At 40.6% G+C, this 21314-nt stretch overlaps 1 protein-coding gene across 1 annotated transcript in view; it reads right to left on the bottom strand.

The window, feature by feature from the left end:
• The window catches only part of PCSK1 (proprotein convertase subtilisin/kexin type 1), a 39971-nt gene that overhangs the window by 7972 nt on the left and 10685 nt on the right, over window positions 1–21314 (bottom strand). Inside the window, exons 6-10 of the mRNA XM_057738792.1 lie at window positions 16295–16383; window positions 13482–13654; window positions 12260–12472; window positions 9531–9631; window positions 1452–1685 (exon numbers count right to left, since the gene is read on the bottom strand). Of these exons, the coding sequence (XP_057594775.1) occupies window positions 1452–1685; window positions 9531–9631; window positions 12260–12472; window positions 13482–13654; window positions 16295–16383 (810 nt within the window). The remainder of the gene's footprint in view (window positions 1–1451; window positions 1686–9530; window positions 9632–12259; window positions 12473–13481; window positions 13655–16294; window positions 16384–21314) is intronic.

The following is a 21314-nucleotide window of genomic DNA, read 5'->3' as shown; positions in this document are numbered from 1 at the left end:
ACTATTACTTTAAAAAAAAAAAAAAGTGTTGTTTAAGATGTGGAGAAATTGGAGCCCTTGCACAATTGGTGGGAATGCAAAATGGTACAGCCACTATGGAAAACAGTATGAAGTTTCCTAAAAAAATAAAACTACCATATGATCCAGCAATCTCACTTCTGGATATTTATCCAAAGGAACTGAAATCAGGATCTCAAAGAAATATTAGCACTCCCATGTCCATTGCAGTATTATTCACAATAGCCAAGATGTGAAAACAACCCGGATATTCATCAACAGATGAATGGATAAAGAAAATGTGATATTTACATACAGTGGAATATTAGCTTTAAAAAAGAAGGAAATTCTGCTATATGTGACAATATGGATACAACTTGAGGACGTTGTGCTGAGTGAATAAACCAGTCACAAGTAGATAAATATTGCATGGTCCTACTTATATGAGGTATCTAAAATAGTCAAATTTATAGAATCAAAGAGTGGAATGTTGGTTGCTTAAGGCTTGTTGGGGGGGGCGCAGAGCGGGAATGGAGAGTTACTAATCAATAAAGTTTCACTTAAGCAAGATGAATAAGTTCTAGAGATCAGCTGTACATTGTACCTATAGTTAACAATTGTGTATTTTACACTTAAAATTTAAGAGGGTAGATCTCATGTTAAGAGTTCTTAACAATAAAATAAGGGAAGAAAAGAAAAAGAAAATAGTAAGGAACACACAGATACTTGACTACAATGCTATTTGCTATGGCATCGAATTCAAGCAGTTTTGTCTTATACCCATCAAAAAGTGGTCTATTACTGAAATATACCCTCTTAAGGAATGATTTTTCTCTCCCTAATGCAGACCCTCCAAGCCTCCCACCCTTGGGTATTTTGTGTGAGTGGGTCTTCGGTATAACTGCGGTTGCACTCATACCAGATTCTGCTTCTGTAGGCTAGATGCAGTGGGACACGTGTAGTCTAATCGAAAGCCATGTGATAAAAGATCCTTCATGAAGGGAAAGTCATGAATCACAAAGCACTGTGGCATGAAGCAAGGTTCTTTTGGAAGTAGGTTTTGGGTAACACTGATTGGCAAGTACTGCATTTCATCAAATCTAAGATGCATTAAAAAAACATTTTAACATCTTTGAATTTGGCATAAACATTTTAAAAAGCTGATGTTTGGTAATAGTTTAACTGGCAATGATTTTTCTTAGTGGTATATAAAACAATGGTGCACAGTGACTTACTGCTATCTGGTAGGTAGGCTGTGAGAGGAAAATACAAAGATGTTAACATAATTTGCACATCTTTGATCTCTGATTCCTCATAGACACACAGGGAACACTGGCAAATACCACCTCCATCTATTTTGGAAGGGTGATGAGAAAAACTAGGCAGAGTGATAAACGTCATACTCAAATAGTACCATGGGCACACATTTGTTTAAAATTCCTGGGGACACTTACCTGGGCTCAAAGTCATTGTCCTTTACAACACATTCCTTTTTCTCAGGCACACTGCTCCAGGTCCTGGGATCAGCTAAATCCACCAGAGCTTTGGCATTTAGCAACCCGAATCCAAATCGACTGTTCACCATCAAGCCTGCTCCATTCTTTTTCCATCCAGGGTTATTGGCCAGTGGGTCATACTCAGAGGTCCAGACAACCAAGTGCTGCATATCTCGCCAGGTGAGATTTGGACTGGAGAGGAAGTGACCCAAAGAATCTTTCAGGGACAAATGAAGTTTCCTTGCAAAAGCAAGTGCTAAAAACAAGCATCTCCAGTGAGAGATGATGAGGTGCCTTTTGCAACTTATGTAATTTTAGTGTGTATTACGATTGGTATGTTTTGCATTCAGAATTAAAAATACAGTCTTGAAGACTTAAACCACATATGTTAGATCTTAGCATGAGTAAAATTGGTTTTCAGCATTGTAGACATGTAGGACTTGGTCCCTAATTTCTAAGTACTTATATTTAACCGGAGCAAAAATTTAGAATGACAGCACTTCCTTTGTGTACTCTGATTTTCTGCTATTCATTAACAGCCTTAGTATTTTCAGTGTTATGAACCCACATTTGAGCTTTTGACTTCCTTTTTGGGAAGACTCAGATTTAGACACAGGCTGGCTACCTAATCTTAAATATATTTTGTTTCTTTTCTTTATATAGCAAAAGTGTCAAGAAGCTCTTAACTACTTGAGATCATTCTCACAAGGCACCAGGCTGAATAGTGTGGGGATATTCAAGGAGGTAGTTCATGTCCTTAAGAAGTGTACAATCCAGTAAGGGAACAGAGTCTTTTAATAACTATAATATATCTGTTGAATGCTGTATTCATAGCATAATGTATTGTAGAACTTTGAAGGAGAAAGAATTCTTTGGGGATGGAAAGATCTAGGAAGGCTTTTCTAGGAGGAAATATTTGAGTTGATCTTTAGAGGGTGGGTAGAATGTCAAGCAGTGGAAAGAGAGAGAAGAGGGGATGAGGCAATGGGGCAAAACCTCTGAGAGGGGAAGGATAGGATGTGGCCAGAGTACAGAGAATAGTCTGGTTTACTGGAGCAGGCAAGAGGCGAGGAGGAGTACTGAGCCAGATGGTGAGGACCTTGAATGCCAGGAAAAGGAGCTTATACTTTATCCTTTGGGCAAGGGTGAACCATCAAGCATTTTTGAACAAGGAAATGTTATAATCAGAAGTCTTGGCAAAATTAATTTAGCAGCAATATAAAGATAAATCAGAGATGCATGGGATTGTTGGGTCTGTTGTAATGAAGATGAAGCCTTCCCTGATCACCCTATTTACAATTTCAGTTCTCCCCAAATACTCCTGAGCTCTCTTATCTTGCTATACTTTTTTTTTTTCTTTTATGGTGCTTATCTTCTAACACACTGAGCAACTCATTTGTTTTGTGTTATTATTAATGTCTGTCTCCCCTGCTAGAATCAGCTGTGAGAAGGACTGAGATTTTTTTCCATCTTGTTCTCTAATGTGTACCAGGCACTCAGAAGAATGCCGGATATGGGGTATATACTGGGTAAATATCGGTTGGTTGGATGATTGAATGTGTCTAAGTGTTAACTAGCCTTAAAAACAATTTTAAAACTTACTGCTGTTAATCATTCAAGTCTTTCACAATCTCCAGATTTTCCTTAGCTTTGAGACCTGCATTGTTTCTATCAAGCATTATTTAATAAATAAATGCCTAAGTGTGAGTCCTCAAGGTCTCTATCTTACCGCTGGGTTGTGAAACAGCCATCAGGGGAATCTGGCTCAATTTGCTGTTTTCTCCCCAGAGACGGTAATGGACTGGTTTAACAATCCCCTGGTGGCAAGCGAGACAGTGCACATTCCTAAACACTGAGGAGTGTGTTCCTGGTTAAAAACCCAGTCCTCATCATAGGCATTACGAAGGCTCTACCTGGTGGGCCTCACGGGGAAGCTGCCTTTTCCACCCCAGCCTGGGCCACAGTTCCTGCATCGCCGTCTCTGAAGGGAGCTGCAGGCAAGGACTCAGGCCCTCCGCCCCCGTCAAGCTCTTCCCATATTTACATTCCTAGGCCCTGCGCTTTCTTTCCTAGGTCTCCTTATCTGAGACCTTAGGCAAAACTCTTCTTCAGGCGCCTCAGCCAAGGCTCCTGATGCGGGGAGGAGGAGGAACCTTGAAGATATTTCTCCCCACTCTGACTCAGTACCCAGTGCTTCTCCACTCCGAGACTCCTCCCTCACCCCAACCCCACCCCAGAGTCCATAAAACTACCAGAGCCTTTCGTTGGGCTCCCTCAACAGTGAGACCACCCCCATGTCCATGCTTTAACCTGACCCTCAACTGGTACACTTTCTGTGGGGAAAAATGGAACAGGGAGAGTCAGTGTTTTCTCTGGTTTTAGACTCTGGCTTATACCATCACAGTAAGTGATGAAAGGCTTAACTCTTTTGTTTTTGGTATGTTGTTTTAAAGCTGCTCTGACACCAGGCAGCTCAATACACTTTTTTCTCTCTGCTCAGCTGATCTCCTGACAAACATAACACTTAACCTCAGAGAGTGACTGATAAAGGCCTAAACCTACTGCATCAACATATCTGAGGGTAAGACACGATTTTATATGTATATTTTAAAAAAATCTATCTAGGAAGTTTTATGTTATAGCTAAAATAACAGGAGTTGGAAGAAAGAATACAAGCATATAACTAATGAAGACAATTAGAGGTCAGAATAGGGAGTAAAAGAAGGCACATTACATTCTACTCTACTGCCAAAGACCTGCGTGACCTTAAGCAAGCCACTTCATCTCCCTGGGCCAGCGTGGACTCATCTATAAGATGAGAGGTTAAGTATGACCGTCTTGAAAATTCCTTATTCTTCAGATCTCCAATCTGCCCAATACCATACATACTTCATTGTAGATGTTGTTTCCACATTGGCCTTCCCACACTGAGGAATCGTTTACTAGCTGAGCAGATAGGCTATTTTCTGAATGTAGAAACTAATTCTGGCCTATACAGCACTTTAGTGAAGTTCTTGCTTCCTTCCCATCTTTTAAAGGGAGTTTTAGCTAAAAGCCTCTTATCAAGGTAGTCTATGGGCAACACACCAATTTCCCACTTGGACTCTTAGTGAGGGCAGGTGTGTGTGTGGAGGTTGGGATGAGGAGATCTACTGAGGAGGCATAAGTCATGGTCTTGATAATCATGATAATCAAACACAAAGCAGATTTCCTACATTTTTATAGTTAGAGCATTTGTTTTTTATTTAGTTGCAGATTTTATTGCTGTTTTGTTTTCTCTTACCTATTCTTTGCAAAATATTCTGTCTTCATTGTCATGCAATTAGGAAAATTAAGCCTTTTTTCCTAACAGTTATTTTTCATTTGAGTGATTGCATTTCATAAATGAAAAGGAGCTTCTAACAATAGTGCATCTCATCCCTGACAGCTTTCCTCTGTTAATTAGCATCTCGCGTCTCAACAGCATCCACAATAATTAAATTTTTTAAAATTGCATTGGGTTGCTAATCAGGGATATGTTTATAGAAAATAAGGGCTTTGGAATTAAACATTGAAATTAAGCATTGCTTCTAATTAGAAGTGTGTAGTAAAGTAATCTGGAGACAAAATTCTAAAGTGAAAAAAGTCTTAGAGGCTACCTGGTTTAGCCTCTAAGCACAACTAGGTAAGCCTAGATGTTGAAGATTTTCTAACCTAGAGACTTTTCCACATTTCACAATGCACTGAGTCAAGGAATTCTTTGCTTTATCCAAACGTTTCATGCAACTTTGAAAGTCCGTTTCCGTTCCCTCCCTCTTTAATGAAAACAGAAGATTGGTTCATCTGTTTGTTTAATACCTCCAAAGGTGTGGAAGGATTCAATGTTTCACTTTTTGTTCTTTATTAAAAATCATTCTGATTCTTTGCTCTCCCCTCAAAAGACAAGTTACTGTCTGCCGTCTTTCTTAAGTATAATAGTACCACAGGCATATTTATCCAAGGAATTCCTGTCTTTTTTAGTGTGTGTGTGTGTGTGTGTGTGTGTGTGTGTGTGTGTGTGTGTATTTATATATATATAATATGTATAAAAATATATATAATTTATATATTTCCAGGATATGCCTATTTATGAGGTACCCTAATGGGCATCTTCACAGTCACAGCCTGATGAGGTTGTAGGAAAATACAGTTGTAAGGTAACCCTTCATAGCAGCTGTTTCTCAAATTTTGGCTAAGGTAACTACCAGCATAAAAACTGCCTGGAATACTCATTAAAAATAGGGATTCCTGGGCCAAATATCAGAAACTTCTGAATCTGAGTTCCTGGCAATTGGATCTGGGAATCTGCAAACGAAATAAACACCCAAGGTGATGACTATGTATGTTGGTGTTTGAGAAACACTCTTCTAGGGAAGGAAATATTCTCCTCTACATTTGATCCAGAAACCACTCTTTGAGCCATGAATCATTCTTTCTCCTTCTTTCTCCTTTTCCCATTCCCCAGAGTCCCATATTTAATGCAGCATAAGTAGTCTGTGTGACAGGAGGCTTTTATTCCTAAATCATAAACAGGAGAGTTAAGATGTTTCTTTATCAGTCTCAGTCTTCTTGACCCCTCTTTCTTTGAGGGGATGAAATTTCCCCTCCCACACAGGACTATAGCAGGCAGTGTCCTATAGCTGCTGATAGCACAGGCTTTGGGGTCAGATAGACCTAAATTTGAATCTTGTGGAATCTTGCTTACATTTCTCAACCTCTCTAAGCCTCAATTTCTTTCTTAGTAAAATGCAATTAATAATTTCTATGTCACAAGAATGTTGTAAGGATTAGAGTTAGTATTGTCTATAAAGAGGTTAGCACAATGTCTGGCCCATGGTAAGCGCCTGATATCAAATACTGAATGTTATTCTTCTTGATAAATTTAGCCCAGAGTTGTTCCTCAGTCTCCATAGTTGTTCCTTGAGGAGAAGCTTGTGGTTAAATGATTCTCCCAATCTTGATTATCTAGGGACTTTTCTAGAAATTCCGGTGTTCAGATTTTCTGAAATAATTGTCTTAGTATAGACAATTGAATAGATCTAAGAAAATTGTCCGTTTGCGGACAGACATCTCAATAATCTCTATGCACTTTGGTAGGAAGTTTATAAGTGCTAAGACAGATTATGTCCATCTTACTGATGACTGAATCAAAATGAAAGGAATTAAATTCTTATTACACACACCAGGGAGACTGTAGACTCTTTAATGTCTCTTAAATCACGAGCAGTGTGAGAATCTGATGGAACCTACACACCATTCCCCCGAAAATGCCAGACAAACACTCTCAAACATTTCTGCATCTAGTTTCAAAGAAGTTCATGGACCCCACGTATTTTGTAACAATCCATATAGCCCCTGCTTTATAAATAGTCCATTAGGAATTAACTGAGATTAATGGGGCTAGATCATTCTTAGATGATTTTCTTATATGGAAAAAGAAGCTTTGAAATTTTAGAAATCAGAGATTACAATTTTAAAATTTCAGTTCTTAGTCAAAATAACATTACATCTGTTTAGCTAGATGGGTGTTTCTACTATTCTGGTCGCTAGATAAGGATGGGCTAGGTCTGGCTGGTTATATTTGCATGCATCTGATAGGTTTTGGGTAGGGAAGACAAAATTTTAAGGATAGTTTTCTCTTAAAAGCTCCCTGGAGCTAAAAGCTTATATCCTAAAATTATAAATATCATGATTTTGTTTCATCACCTGTGTGTAACTACTTGCCTTTATAGGACCTTATTCCACTCTGGACCTCTTACCACCAACCTCAGCAATTCGTGTTAGATGATCTATATATGCTGACACCTTCAGTTTCAAATTGGAGGATCTTATAAAGGGAGAAGGTTTGGGAAAAAATGAACTGATCTGACCTCTCCATTTTTGAGATGATAAATTGAGGCTTCAATTGGAGATTAATTTGCCTAAGGTCACGTAGCTAGTAATACGCCTAGCCCTTGAAGCCAAGGATTCCTTGCATTTTTCACTGCTTAGATTATCTTTCCTCAAATTTGCTTTGGGTCTGCTGATGCCAGTCTTAGCTTGTGTCTGTAGACTTTGCCCTCTGTCCATCCCCTTCCTGTTATAACTGAACTCAGATTCTGAACATAGCTTTTCTGTTGAATTCAAGAGCTTCCGATTTCCCTGCTTCTGACTGGGCATCTAGATTTGCTTTTCCCTTATCGGATATCTTTCCAGCCCCTCCAAGTAAGCAGACTCTTGATACAAGCCTCACTAGGCCTGTCTAGCTTAGCTGCTGTGGCTGTCTCATAGCTGAGATACCAGGGACTCAACCACAACTCCACAGGTGGCTCCAGGGCTCCTGGAGTGATGCTGGACTCTCCTCAGCAATTGCAGGGCTTTTCCAGCTATGGCTCAGGCCAAGATGTTCTGTTCTTCTGCTACTGTGAACCTCATCTACTGAATATGACATGATGGGACTGCTTTGTCCTCTCTGTAGAGAGTATGTATGTTCTTCTAGGATAATCTCCTTATTAGGAAGGAAAATAGTAATTTACAAGTTTAAACACTTCCTCTATCATGCAACCATACCACCTGACAACATTTAAAGATTTCTCACCACACAACAGCAGAAAGCAGAAATAAGGATGAATAAAAAGCTGTGGATAGAGTGTGAGACAGACTTTTTTCCTCTGTATTAAGTATTAGACTATTGAATAACTATTATGGGGAAAAATGTTGCTAAAAGCCTTTTTGATCACATACAGTAAAATAAATTCCAGGGGGATTTAGAACATAGATAAGGTAAAGGAACCATACTAAAAGACATATAAATAAATATTTATATAATTTGGGGTTGTAAAGATTTTTCTGAGCATAAAAAAGGAATAAAACCTTAAAGAGACTGACAAAGATAACTGCATACACATTAACTTCATTACATTAAAAATTACATGTAAATAAAATGAAAAGGAAAATGTCAAACTAACCAAGCATTAGTAGCTTTTCTAAAGCCATAAAACAAAATCAAGGTCATAAACAAGCAATCACAGATGATAAATGGCAAAAGAATGTAAAATATTGAGCTTCATTAGTAATAAAATGAAAACATATAAAGATGAGATGCCATTTTCACCTATCAAAGTAGCAAACATTTTAAAAGATAGTAGAGGTAGGTTTGAGAAGGGTTTAGGAAACTGGCACTCTCACACATACACTGCTGGTGGGAATATAAGATGGTACAGTCTTTCTAGACAGTAACTTGTCAGTATGTATCTAAACCATTAAAACATGCATGCCCTTTGACCCCAAAGTTCCAATTGTAAGTGTTTATCTTAAGGAAATTATCAGAAATGATAACTAATATCTATGGACAAGGGTGTTTAAGCATGAATGGCTTTAATAAAATTTGCATTTATATAATGGTTTACTACAAAAAGATAAAACTCCTGTTTTTAATTCTCATGTCCCCTGATGTGTTATATCAGATCTAGGACTGGGCTTATGTAATCTAAAAAAAAAAAAAAAAAAAGATCTTTTAAAAACTTTTTATTCCTAACAATGCCCACAGGAAATTATCTGGACTAAGTCTTTCTTGGTGGGAATAAGCAGAAGTGAGAAAGCCTTACAGCTGAGTGGGAGGAGGATTGGGAGGAGAGCATGAGTTTTTAAAGGTCAAGGAAGATTGATTTAGATGTGCGAAATTGCTCTTAATATAGGTGGATTTTAAAAAATTACAGAATAGGGAATTCCCTGGCGGTCCAGCGGTTAGGACTCCACGCTTTTACTGCTGAGGGTGCAGTTTCCATCTCTGGTCAGGGTATTAAGACCCCACAAACCATGTGGTGCAGCCAAGAAAAGAAAAAATTACAAATAGTGTGTGAATTTGTAAGATAAGTGTGTGTATTAAATCTACATTGAGATGTTAACAGGAAGAGAGCTTATTCTTTACTTTTTTGTAGTTTTCTACTGTAACCATATATTCAGAAAATAATATATGCTATTAAAAAGAAGAAGGAGAAGCAGCTTTTTACAGGTGATTAGAAACTTTCTGGGCCTTACTTTGCTTCCAGGGCCAGAGCGAAGATGCCAGCAGCCAGGGGTGCAGAGGCAGAGGTGCCCGTGTGGGTCTCTGTGCAGTCGTTGTGCAGGTCTGCACTCGTCTGAGGGGCACCAGGAAAGAAAGAAATGTGGGAGAACATGTGAGGAGTGTGATCCTGTCCCCGGGGGTTAACCCTACAGAGGGCTACATCTGTTATGATCAGGAAGCCCAGCTGATTCGATTCCCTACTTCCTCCTCTAAACCGCAGGCGGATGTTTGCCATCTGCTGATATTTTAGCTCACTCTCCTTTATATGCAACTTGTCTATAATTCTGGCATCAGAATGCCTTTTCTGGGGATGAAGTCCTCCCACTATGAATTTTTTTTCTCTTCTGAGATTCCCAAATGAAATGCTGTCTGTAAAAAAGGGACTGTTTCAAAATCACTGTGAATCATGCTGGCCCATTAATCATCAGGTCCATTGTGTTTGGCCTGGCATATTTAGAAATTTTGCCTCCTACGCAATTCCCTTTTGCCTTCAGATTGACATCTGACTGCCTCTTCAGCACAAGGAGGTGAAGCCACCCTGATTTTGGCCACTTGAACTACTTGCACAAAATGTGTTTTATGTGTAGTTTTCACTTACTGGTGATGTAATCTGATGGCCATGAGTTAGTGTCACATTTGTACTTTGATGAAAATGGTGAATTTTTCAAATGAAAGTGTGCTAGACGTAGATCTGGGCTCAAATTCTAGACCTGCCACTCAGTAGACGTGTTCCATGGGCAAGTCACTTGGTTTCCCCATCTGTCAAATGAGGTTGACATTTCTGGACTCATGTTCTGAGGCTGACATGAGATCCTGTCTGTGAAAGCATTATACACAATGTTACTGCACATAAGGAATTACCCAGGCTAATTTTAGCTTAATGAAGAGGTTGCTAAGACAAAGGGAAGAAACCAAAAAGACTTCCAGTTAGTCTGCCTTAAGGACCACAGTGTTGTCGGTTGAAGGAGTAGTTGGGCCAAAGGATTACTAACAAGACACCCACCCAGGTTCTCGCAGAGTGATTTTTTTAGCTAGAGATTTCAATGTGTGGGAGGGAGGTGTAAAAAAATAATTTGTTCTATTATCACCTCCTTTGGCTTCCCACTTGGAGTCGCTGAATATCTCAAGTTATGGTGGCTCTGTTCCTCTGAGGGCTGTGGAAGCAAGCCTGCCCTTTTTACCTGTTGACGCAAGTAAGCCCCCAGGGATGACTGTGCTGAGGAAGAGGGTTGCGTAAGACAAAGGCTATGTTATTGCAACTGTCTCAAATAGAATCCACCAGCTGTCTCTTCTATGGCTGATTTACCTAAGGAGGGATCTTTACAAAGTTGGAAACTCTTTCTCCTGCTTTAAAGCACAGTGGCTCAGATGAGGGACAGTCTATGAAACGGTGACTCTGAAATGGACAACAGGCCATTTATTGAAAAGCCACTCTGGACATTGACAGGGTCATCAAGATCCAGGAGTTGTGAATGCAAGTGGGGCACATGTCTCATAGGCTCCTTTCAAAAGCTGTAAGACAGGGCTTCCTAGGTGGCGCAGTGGTTGAGAATCCGCCTGCCCATGCAGGGGACACAGGTTCGATCCCTGCTCCAGGAAGATCCCACATGCCACGGAGCAACTAAGCCCGTGCGCCAAAAAAAAAAAAAAAGCTGTAAGATATACCTGCTATAAAGAACCCCTGGGTAGAATGTCACTGTCTCTTTGAGTAATTAAAGATACGGGCCTGAGAGGTAGGCCAGGGCTTCTAAGTTGAGACCACAGTTTTACTGTCTAAACTAGAGTAGGTTGCAGAAAGAGACAGAGTTCCAGAAGAGGGATCCTGCATGAAGATCGTAGTTCTGACAGTTTTGTTGAGATGCCATTAATATGAATTTTACACACATTCCAAAGGCTAATTAGAAGGGGGTTTACCCATAATCTAATTGGATCATGACCTGTTATTTTATCGAGATTAGGATCTACATGCTTTAGCTGGTTGGTTTTTTCTGTGTCAGGAGTTAAGTTTGAAGCTTTAAATTTTTAAATTAAAAGTGCTTCTCTTTGTTCTCAAAGCCCCCGAATGGCCCTTCATCATCATGCCCTTGAAGGGAAATCCAATAATTGCCCTTGGCAGTCTGACTCATGGAAGTGAAGGCACAGCCAAGCGTGGGCCAGAGATGCTCTCTGAGCATATAACCTTCCTAAGCTGCTTATTCGGATGCTGAGAAGTTCACCTCAGGGGAAATTTAGACTGTTATTTTCCTGTAGGTCCTCCATTCTTAGGAGACATAGCTGGTGTATGCTCTGTGTTTTTATCATCTGCTAAAGGGCAAGTCAGACATTTTCTCTGCTATTAAAGCATCAACAAGTACAAGGGTGATAAAGCCCCAACAACCCTGAAATCTCCTTTAAGGCTGTTTTCAGGGAGGCATCTCACAAGCTGAATTGACATTTGGCATCTTGGCCATATGTAATGACAGGTTGGTGGCTTCTCAGGGCTGAGTTTAAAAATGACCAAGAGGCAACATCGTCTTGGCAGAAGCGTCATTATCCCTGAGAGAGAAAACTTCCCAATACATCCCACCCTTCAAGTGAGTAAAGTGTGAGCCTCCCCAGCTGAGACATGAAGCTTAAGCAAATCAATTTGACCAAAGGATCGTTTTGAAGACAAGCCATGCTCTCCTACCTAAGCAGAGAGAGTTAGCCAAAAGCAACATACGATTCGCTGGTCGGTGTAATCCCCACTGCTGTAGGAGGTGGCCAGCGTGGAAGAGCACTTCTCCGCATACCAGGGGGATAGGCCTTGTTGCGAAGCACTGCTGATGGAGATGGTGTAGATACTGTCCGTGTACCCATCACAGTCACAGTTATCTCCCTGACGCCCTCCATTCCCAGAAGCCCAGACGAAGATAGAGCCCTTTCCTTGTCTCCCCTACAGGAAGAGCCAAAATATGTCACATCTATTATCATCTATTGGGGTCACTGTCACATCCCAATCAATCCCCAACAAATACACAAATACATGCAAGAAGTTCTCAGAGAGAGTAGTATGGCGTCTGTTTCAACTCCAGGTCCTCCAGCATCGATGCTGGAACTCTCACGAAACTGCATGCTGTAAGCCACTGGGCTCTGGTGCTGCCAGTCCTCCTTCATCTGGGCCCCCTCTGGGATGGAGCTGAGTGAGGACTTTTTTTTCTTTATTATGTGGATTCATAAGCTGGCCTTTAGCACTCACTCAATTTTTTTCACTGTTCCCTTGGCTTATGTCACTATGCTTGAATCTTTGAACGTCCTCTCTTTCTTTCTGCTTGAATCTTCTGACTGACTGATAGAATGACAAAATCAGGCATTATTCAGATCTGCTTTGCAGCTGCATTAAAAGGGACTCTTCAATTGAATGGAACTTGTCAAGGCTACCCTTTCTATGATTTTTCAATTTGTGCTCTCCAAAGTTCCTACTTTTTTTTCTTCCTGTGCAGAACGAGACCTTAGAATCCTGGCAAGAATGCATTAAAGCCCAGTGACAGGGCAGCACAACCAAGGCACAGGTATTCATCAGGCACGTGCAGAGAGGGAGGCGGCACGTTGCTTTATTTAAGGATGTATTTTCAGAGTATTTGAAAGAAGTCTGAGTAGTAGTTTACCTAGTGTAGAAATCCAAAAGCAGTGGGAAAATGAGAAAGGACGTATCCGGAGTATTTTTAAAAGTAAACATTCTAAGAGTGATGAATATCTGTTGAATGTCAGACCCAAATGAGGAAAGCTTTCTTAACCCTTAACTTCCATCCCTCTGAAGAATGAATTGGCTCTCTAAATGCAGTTCAAATCATAAACAAGAAATTCACCACTATTTCTTTGCATATAAACTAAGTGCTCTTCCCTTCTCCTCGTATTCAATTGGTCAGGTTTCATTTCAAGGGGGTCTGTGTTAAGCATCTCACCTGTTGGACACCGTATTCAAAAGCCTTCTGGGCTAGTCGGCCAGGCCCCTCCACAGTTTTCCCATCATCATTAGGGCCCCAGCTCGCACTGTAAATATCCACATGTCCAGGATTAAATCCAATTGAGCTGGCTTCAATAGCATCGGTCACAATGCCATCCAGCATTCTTATGCCTGAATAGCAAAACAGACAAACACAAATGTTGATGTCAGTGTGTACGTGTAGAATGGCAAATGCTCTTAATATTCAGTTTTTTAAGGGACTCCCCAAAGAGTCAAAAACAGGGAACTATTGTATGCCCCAAATGCCTGTGACCCAGCTGCTGAAAGCACAGCAGGAAGATCAAGTCACTGCCTCCATAAGCTTTCTTATCTGCTGTTTAGAGATAACTCTACGTGCTGTGCAGTGGCCATGGTTTTTGTTGATTACAAAATGTCTCCCCTCCTTCTGCTGCCCTAATAACCTGAAAATGACAGGATAGCTATCTGAAAGAGGCATCAAACATGCCTGCTCATGACTATACCATGAATGGCTGTGGCCCAGCCAGTGCCTTACAAAGGACTCTGTATGGGAAACCATGCAGCTTGAAAAGATCTACCTACAGTAGAAAACTAACACATAGGGAAAGAACTCTTGTTTCTAAGCACTGATTAAAAATAACCCAGAGGCCATTCTTTTATGTGTTTGCTAAGAAACATTTTCAAGGAACATGCTTCCTTTTCTTCTAAATAATCTCAAGGATGAAATCATTGCCATGGATTTCACTCCTGAGGGGGAATCATTTTTCATCAGGAGAAGGCAGATGCGGTAGCTCTTTGTGCTTTCCAGCAGGCTGTCACCCATCATCAGACTCATGTATTCAAGAGCCAGGAAGGCAAAAGCAATTTAGACAGATACAGGCAGCTACCTGGTTATTCCTGGCTTCAGGCTAATAATGCAATAGAGTGCACAGCCTTGGATTTTCACACTATTATTTATTATGGAGCTTGGGTAAAAGAACATGTAGTTGACATGACCAGTAGAAGTCATATCTATTTTAAAAAATTGTTTAAATGCATTTGGGGAAAAAAATCCCAGCTCTGCTACGTACTACCTCTGTGATTTTGGGCAAGCCACTTAATTTCTATGTGCCTCAGTTTCTTCATCTATAAAATGGGGATGGTAACAACTCATGTGCATTGAGATATACTATATGCAGCTACCATTGTATAGGCCTTAAATATATGAACTCATCTATCTTATGATAACCATTTGAGATGGGTACTGTAATTCTCCCCATTTTACAGGGAGAGAGACTGAGGCCAGCGAGGGACAAGGACTTGCCCAAGGCCACACAGCTTGCAACTGGGAAGCTGGGACTGGAATCCCAGAAATCTGGCACACAAATCCATCCTGTTAACTTCCAGGATGTGGCTAATGTCTTAGAAGGTAAATGACAGACACACAGTGGGTGTGTTTTAGTTTCCTTGAGAATCTTGCTTCCGATTCCTGCTCTATTAAATGAAGGGATGAGATGATTCTCTCACAACTATAGCTATTTAGTTCACTATTACTTAAATTTTTCTAGGTGATTATGTAATTTGCGCTTCTGCCTTCATTTTCTTTAAATTAACATGTCACTTTGATGATGTTTTTATCAAAGGAATCAGGAATGACCCTTAACATCTAGGAGTGTGCTGTGATAGTGAGAGATGCATTCTATATGGTAGGATGTATATTTATTTGATTTCTGAAAAGGAATACAAAGCCAAATTCAAGGTATACTCACGTAGAGCTTAAAGGAGTTTTACCGTCATTGCCATGCTCTACAATGAATCTTTTTTTGTTGTGGTTTTAAAAAACAAACTAAATGCAAAGTTAATAGTGTAACCATGAAAGCCTTAGGAAGGGCTAGCGTGACGAACAGAGACAAATATTTTATTCTCTGTGAGTCCCTGTAGATCTAGTCTGCACCCTTCTTCACAGGAACGTGGATGGCAGCAGTGGGTTCTCTTGTCTTCCCATTGGTTTCAGCCAACTGAAACATCAGCAGGAGGTCTGGGGGTGAGGGGAGAGTGAGGTACTTATTCCTGGATCCTCCCCGCCTAGAAGCAGCTCCATTGTTGTACTTATGGCAACAGCTCCAGTCCAGTGTCTGTCTTGTGTGGCCACAGCTTTCTCTCTCCAGTTTCCATGACTACTCCCTCCCCTTGCTCCATTAAGTCTAAAGGTAGTAACATCTGCTTACATTAGTTAGTCCCTTGATGGTTTCCTTTAACTCTTATAAATTGTTCCTTTATTAAATTGCCCTGATTGAACTTACCATATGCTTACCTATAAAGACACTGACTGAAACAACCAAAGATTCTAAATTCTTGCTACCACAGATAACCTTTGGCTTCTTACTATAACAAGTAAGTATTCTTTTTACTGTTTTTAACTGTTCTTTGTTATGAAACGAAGGACTACAGAATTAAGAGGCAGGGGAAGTCTTTGCCTAAATTTACCCCCTCTGTCTGTTCTCTTAGCAAGCACTCAATAACAAACCCTTCTAAATCAGAACACAGAGAAAATTCGATTTGCTTCAAAAGCTATTCAACATTTCCATTCCCCACCCCTATCCCCCAAGAAGGATGTATGGGCTATATTCGGCTGTCATTTTCTAAGAATCCAGATCCACCGATTTGCTTGCAAATCACAGTCAAGTTGTGCAGCAAACTTTGCATGAAGTTCATTTCTGCCTCTGGTTGTTGAAAAGTCCTCCCACCCCATCCCGTCTACACCGGGTAATGCAAGACAAAGTGCAGAACTACAGGAACAACCCTTTGCTTTACCTCCAACTTTGGAACTGTATGCAACTCCAACCCCACACTTGTGATTATTCGCTTGCATGGCAATTTCTCCTGCACATCTGGTCCCATGTCTGAGGATTAGAAAAGAGGATTCATAAAACATAAATGAGGACAAACATTAGTTTTGCATGTGAATCCACAGTACATGGATATATTAACTTTTTGTCAGCCTTGTTGCTGGTTTTCTTCCTATCAGTATTAGATGAAGTGTAGGTATCAGATGAAGGGAACAAGTATTGGGGCCCAAGTATATGAGTTCAAATTCTAGCTTCTGCCACTAACTAGTGATGTGACCTTGGGTAAGTTACTGGTCCTCAAAGAATTGTGGCATCCCATGAAATATTGTATGCAAGACACTTAGAACAGTGGCTGGTATATAGTTAAGAACCCAGGAAGTGTTAGGTATGATACTTATTATGAGCAGCTGTGACACTTTCAGAAACCATCTCAAAGGAATGGTTTCTGCATCATACTTTTTGGTGTTAAAGTGACTCCTTACTTCCCCCTCACTAGTGACTGCCTTGGATTAGGTTAACCTGGACCAGTCATAGTAGGATATGGAGAACAGGGCCCCCTCTCAAGCCCTCCTCTCCTCCTCTAACCATATACCAGACTAAATCATCTGAAGGTTTCCTGATACCAAGAGGATTGTGAAATTTTAACAAGATGCTACAGGCGATTCGGGAAACCAGGGTGCTCCTGCAACTCTGATTGGGACTAGAAGCCTGAACAAGACTAGTTTTGCAACTAGACAATGAGGGTGATTTATGATTTCAGAGTGTTTGGGTAACAAAAAATCCATCTCTAAAGCAGACCAAAGTCCACCATTAAAGTATCAATTCTGAAATTCTGGGGATATTGCTTGTCTTTTCCCATCACCTCCCTGACCTCAAGAGGGTTGACAAGTAGAGAGAACTTTAATGTGAATTTGTTTACTTCATGACTTTATTCCATTGTGGAAGCTCCTAGGAGCAGCGTGAGGGCTATTGGTGCCTTGGAGGAGCCACTGACCAGATATACTGACATAGAGGGAAAAAGAGGAAGGGTTAGCTCTGAGCAATTCTGTCAGTCAGTTCCTTTTAACACTACTGTGCTAGACATCTATTAATTTAGCCCAGCATGAAATATAAAAATCCTAAATTGACTGGGTCATTTAAAATAAGCCTGTTTCATTTATCTTTTTTTCCTAAAATACCAAAGATGATTTCCTATTCTCCTTCCACTAATTGATGTTCCTCCTTTATGTTAATACTGGATAGGAGTCCTAAGTCAGAGCAATGTAATTATCTTTAATTCACAGTCTTCCCTAATGTAGCAGACACCCACTTTTTTGGGGGGGTCTTCTAGCATTTCCCCCTTTTGGGAAGTGGCCCTCACTCACTTCTAGTGACTCCCTATCATGAGGCCTGTCCTCCCAGACAGCATTCAAGAATTGATGCAGAATCTTCAGCTTTAAGTTCCATGTGAGCCATGTGGATCTTGCTACCAGGCAGTATTCTATTGAGAATGAAGCTAAGTGGAGGTGAGCAGCACTAGGAGATGCAGACAGAGTAATTGGTGTCCTGATGGCCTACTTTTTGAGTTTCTGGATCTTGCAATAACTGAAGCTGAATATCTCTTGGGTAAAAATATTTTAAAATTTCCATTTTACTTAATCTTTGAGTTTGGATTCTCTCACTTGCAACTGAAGCTGTCCTGACCAATACATCCATTCTCTGAGAAATGCATGCATATTGAAAACATAGAAGGCACCTTATGCTTCTTTGGTGGATTAGCCCTCTTTCCCTTTGTAGGAGGAAAAATTCAGTTGCCATCATCTGGGAAATATGCTGCCAGAAATCACCACCACCTGTATTTCCATTTACACAAGATGGAAGACAGGGCCCAAGATAGTAAAGTCTCCGGGTAGAGCCTACAGAATCAACCTGTTGGCAAACGTATCTAGCATTGTACCTCTGTCCTAAAAATGATGCAATATGACACTACCTCTTATTTATCTCTCTTTACATACTGAGTACTATTTTCTTAAAAGGTGCAAGATCATGGTACAAATAGGAGTTGATATCTTTTCCTCCTCTTATCCTCACTTCTCACCTCCACACCTTGAGAAAAGAGAAAACTTTTTTAAAGTGGTTCTATAGCATCTTCCTAGACCTACAGCTTTCTTTCCTTAAATCAGGCTCTGAGATAAAAGAACCCTCTATTATCTTAGAACAATGGTTGTAACTGGCATTTACAAATTGATTTTTTAAAACTTATTCCAGAAGATAAAGACTACTATTGTACTAGTTAAAATTTCCTTGCCACATGTTATAAAACTAGAAAAATAATCCGTAAATAATTGGTGTTGAAATACTGACTACAAATTCATGCCAGATTAGTAGTGAGAGTTACCTGCACTTTTAAAATTTTGTTATTTAGTGGTTCCTCTTTTGATTTGCAGAGGAGAATTCAAATGCAGCTTTTATTAGCCTCATTTACATAGTAATAAAGAACAGCAGCAACACAGATAGTTTGGAGAGATAATGCCCTTGGAATTGAGAGATAATAGGCCTCTAACTGCTATAAAGGCCAAGATAAAATGGGGCCATTTATTTTCTAAACCTAAGGGATTTATTTCTGACAATATGCTAGAAGGGTAACTCTATTTTTTGTTATACCTTTTGATAAATGATGGGGATGCTAGCTTTTTGGTTGATAGTCAAGAGGACCCTGACAGATAGTTGCTTATTGTGTCGTTTTCAAATAGCAGATTCTGAATTGGCTCAGAAAATTGACTTGTCTTTGCTTCTACTCTTATCAGATGCTATTATTCTTGTCATGCTTGTTTTCTCACTGAAAGGAGGTCTCCTTTCGTTGCTAAATGAGAAGCCTTGATCATCCTCATCATCATAGCACACATTTAACTTTTTCTATGTACCAGGCACTGTCCAAGCCAATTACATATGTAAACGTATTTAATCCCCATAATAATGCAATGAAATAGGTACTATTATTGTCTCTTTAGTAGATGATAAAACTAGTCACAAAGAAGTTAAATAATTTGCTCAAGGTCACTCAACTATTAAGTGGAAGATCTAAGATTTGATCTAAATCCAGCTGGAAAGTCTGTGCTTTTAAGTGTTTGGCCATGCTACACTAACTCTATGCTATGGGCAAGGTCCATGGTCTACTATGCTGTGGAAGCTGAGTTTTCAGGCACAAAATACACACAATTATATGGGTTGCTTCCTTGGGGCCTTTGGAACTCTGTGAATTGGGGGAAATGTGGCTATTACCATGAGTTGAGAGTCCCTTTTTTTCAGGGGGAGGGAAGAGGGACATCTGAGATCCCCTTCTCATGAGTACAAAACTTTAGAGAATATTATTTCACCACGCAGTCACCCATCATGCATCTACCACACAAGTTATCACCAGCATTGGATCCTGGGGCTAGACCCAGTGCATGCATTCTGAGAAGGAGGCTGACACCTCCAGCTAACAGTCTCCTCAGCTGTACCCATGTGGTTGGGGGCAGTTTTCCCTCTCAGTCTTGGCCAAGGGGATGGAATGAGAGTTATCGTTTTTACTTAATTCTAGGAAGAGGGCCCTTTTCTTCCAAGCGCTTATTGCCCATTTCCTTGGGAAGTTTCTTTCAGGAGGGTAGAGAACAGATACCTTGTCATCATTTTAGGAGACAAAATGAAAAATAGAGACAGAGTGAGGTGAGTGCTTTCCTCAAGGTCATCCTCCCTCCTGGTAATTGGCAAAGCCATCACTACCAACCAGGCTAACATTACAAGGTCGTGCTTTAAAAAACAGATGTCGCTCCTGGTTCTGCACTGCTATCACTCAGAGATATGGCTGAATGTTTGTCTGGGAGGTCCTGCTCTAAGTTTCTGAGACCTCCCACTTTTCTCCCAAGGGTGCCCCCTCATGTTTCCTTTTATATTGTTATTGGAATGTTAGAATATTCTAGGGCTGTTTGCTGTTAACCCCTTTAAGAGATAAACCCTAGAAGAAGTAAATGGTACTGAAGGAACCCTCCCCAAGGAAAAAAGCCCTCCCTTCCCCACAAGGAAAAAACATACACCCAGGAGTTGAGGCCAAGTCCTTGAGCCCCAGCCTCCCTTCCTGGAGTTTGTTGGCCTTCTGGAGGAGGACAGTCCAAAGTAACAACTTTAGGTCAACATTACTGCCCCAGCCACATGGGAATTCTGAGACAATAAGGGAGAAAGGGAGAGGGAAAGTGAGAGTGAGAGCGAGAAAGAAAGAACTTGATTGAGTTCTTTGGGTAATAGTCCAAGAGAGAGGAAGAAAGAAAAGGGAAGCACTTTATGTGGCATCCACAAAGAGCTTTTCACTGCTTGCTCTTTGCATCTCCGCTTGTAGCAGCACTCATTTTGCCTTGGCGTTCATCTGCTTCTGTGCAAGTTTCTTTTGGGTGGAGCAGATGGAGAGGAAAGCGTGAAGGTCTCCTTGAAGTCCATGAGAGACATCATTATGCACAGAGATGACTTCTCACATGGGCATAGACACTTGAGCCTGTGTGCCTAGAGGGTGAAGTTTCTTTGGAGCTCGGGAAAAAAGGTTAAAACATCTCTTGCCTTTGGGTCTTTATTTGGCCTCTTGCTTTGGCGGGTCTGGCTCTTGGCCTCGCTCACCACCCTGTGGCTGCTATGGAGAGTTAATTTAGGAGTCAGAAGATGTCCTTTTTCTCTTCCTTTTAGCTTTAGAATACCCAGCAGAAACTCTGGAATAGGCTGCTAAGTACCCCAATACCCTGGAGACTGTGTTGGATTTGAGGGCCCAACCTCATGGTATATTTCTCTTGTCTGGTGTCTTGCCATACTCTTCTGAGGGAACTAGTGAGCACGGTTGTGGCCATCATAGGAAGTCATGGGGATCTGTTATCTTGGTCATCTATATTTCTCTTCACGACTATCAAGCACGTTGACAGCAGTAAAAGATTCATAGAGGAATTGGGGCAGGGGGGTGAACTCCGGATTTTTATTCTTTATGT

This window comes from Hippopotamus amphibius, chromosome 1 (genome assembly GCF_030028045.1).
Source record: "Hippopotamus amphibius kiboko isolate mHipAmp2 chromosome 1, mHipAmp2.hap2, whole genome shotgun sequence".
NCBI lineage: Eukaryota > Metazoa > Chordata > Mammalia > Artiodactyla > Hippopotamidae > Hippopotamus > Hippopotamus amphibius.
This window is presented reverse-complemented; position numbering and strand designations above follow the sequence as displayed.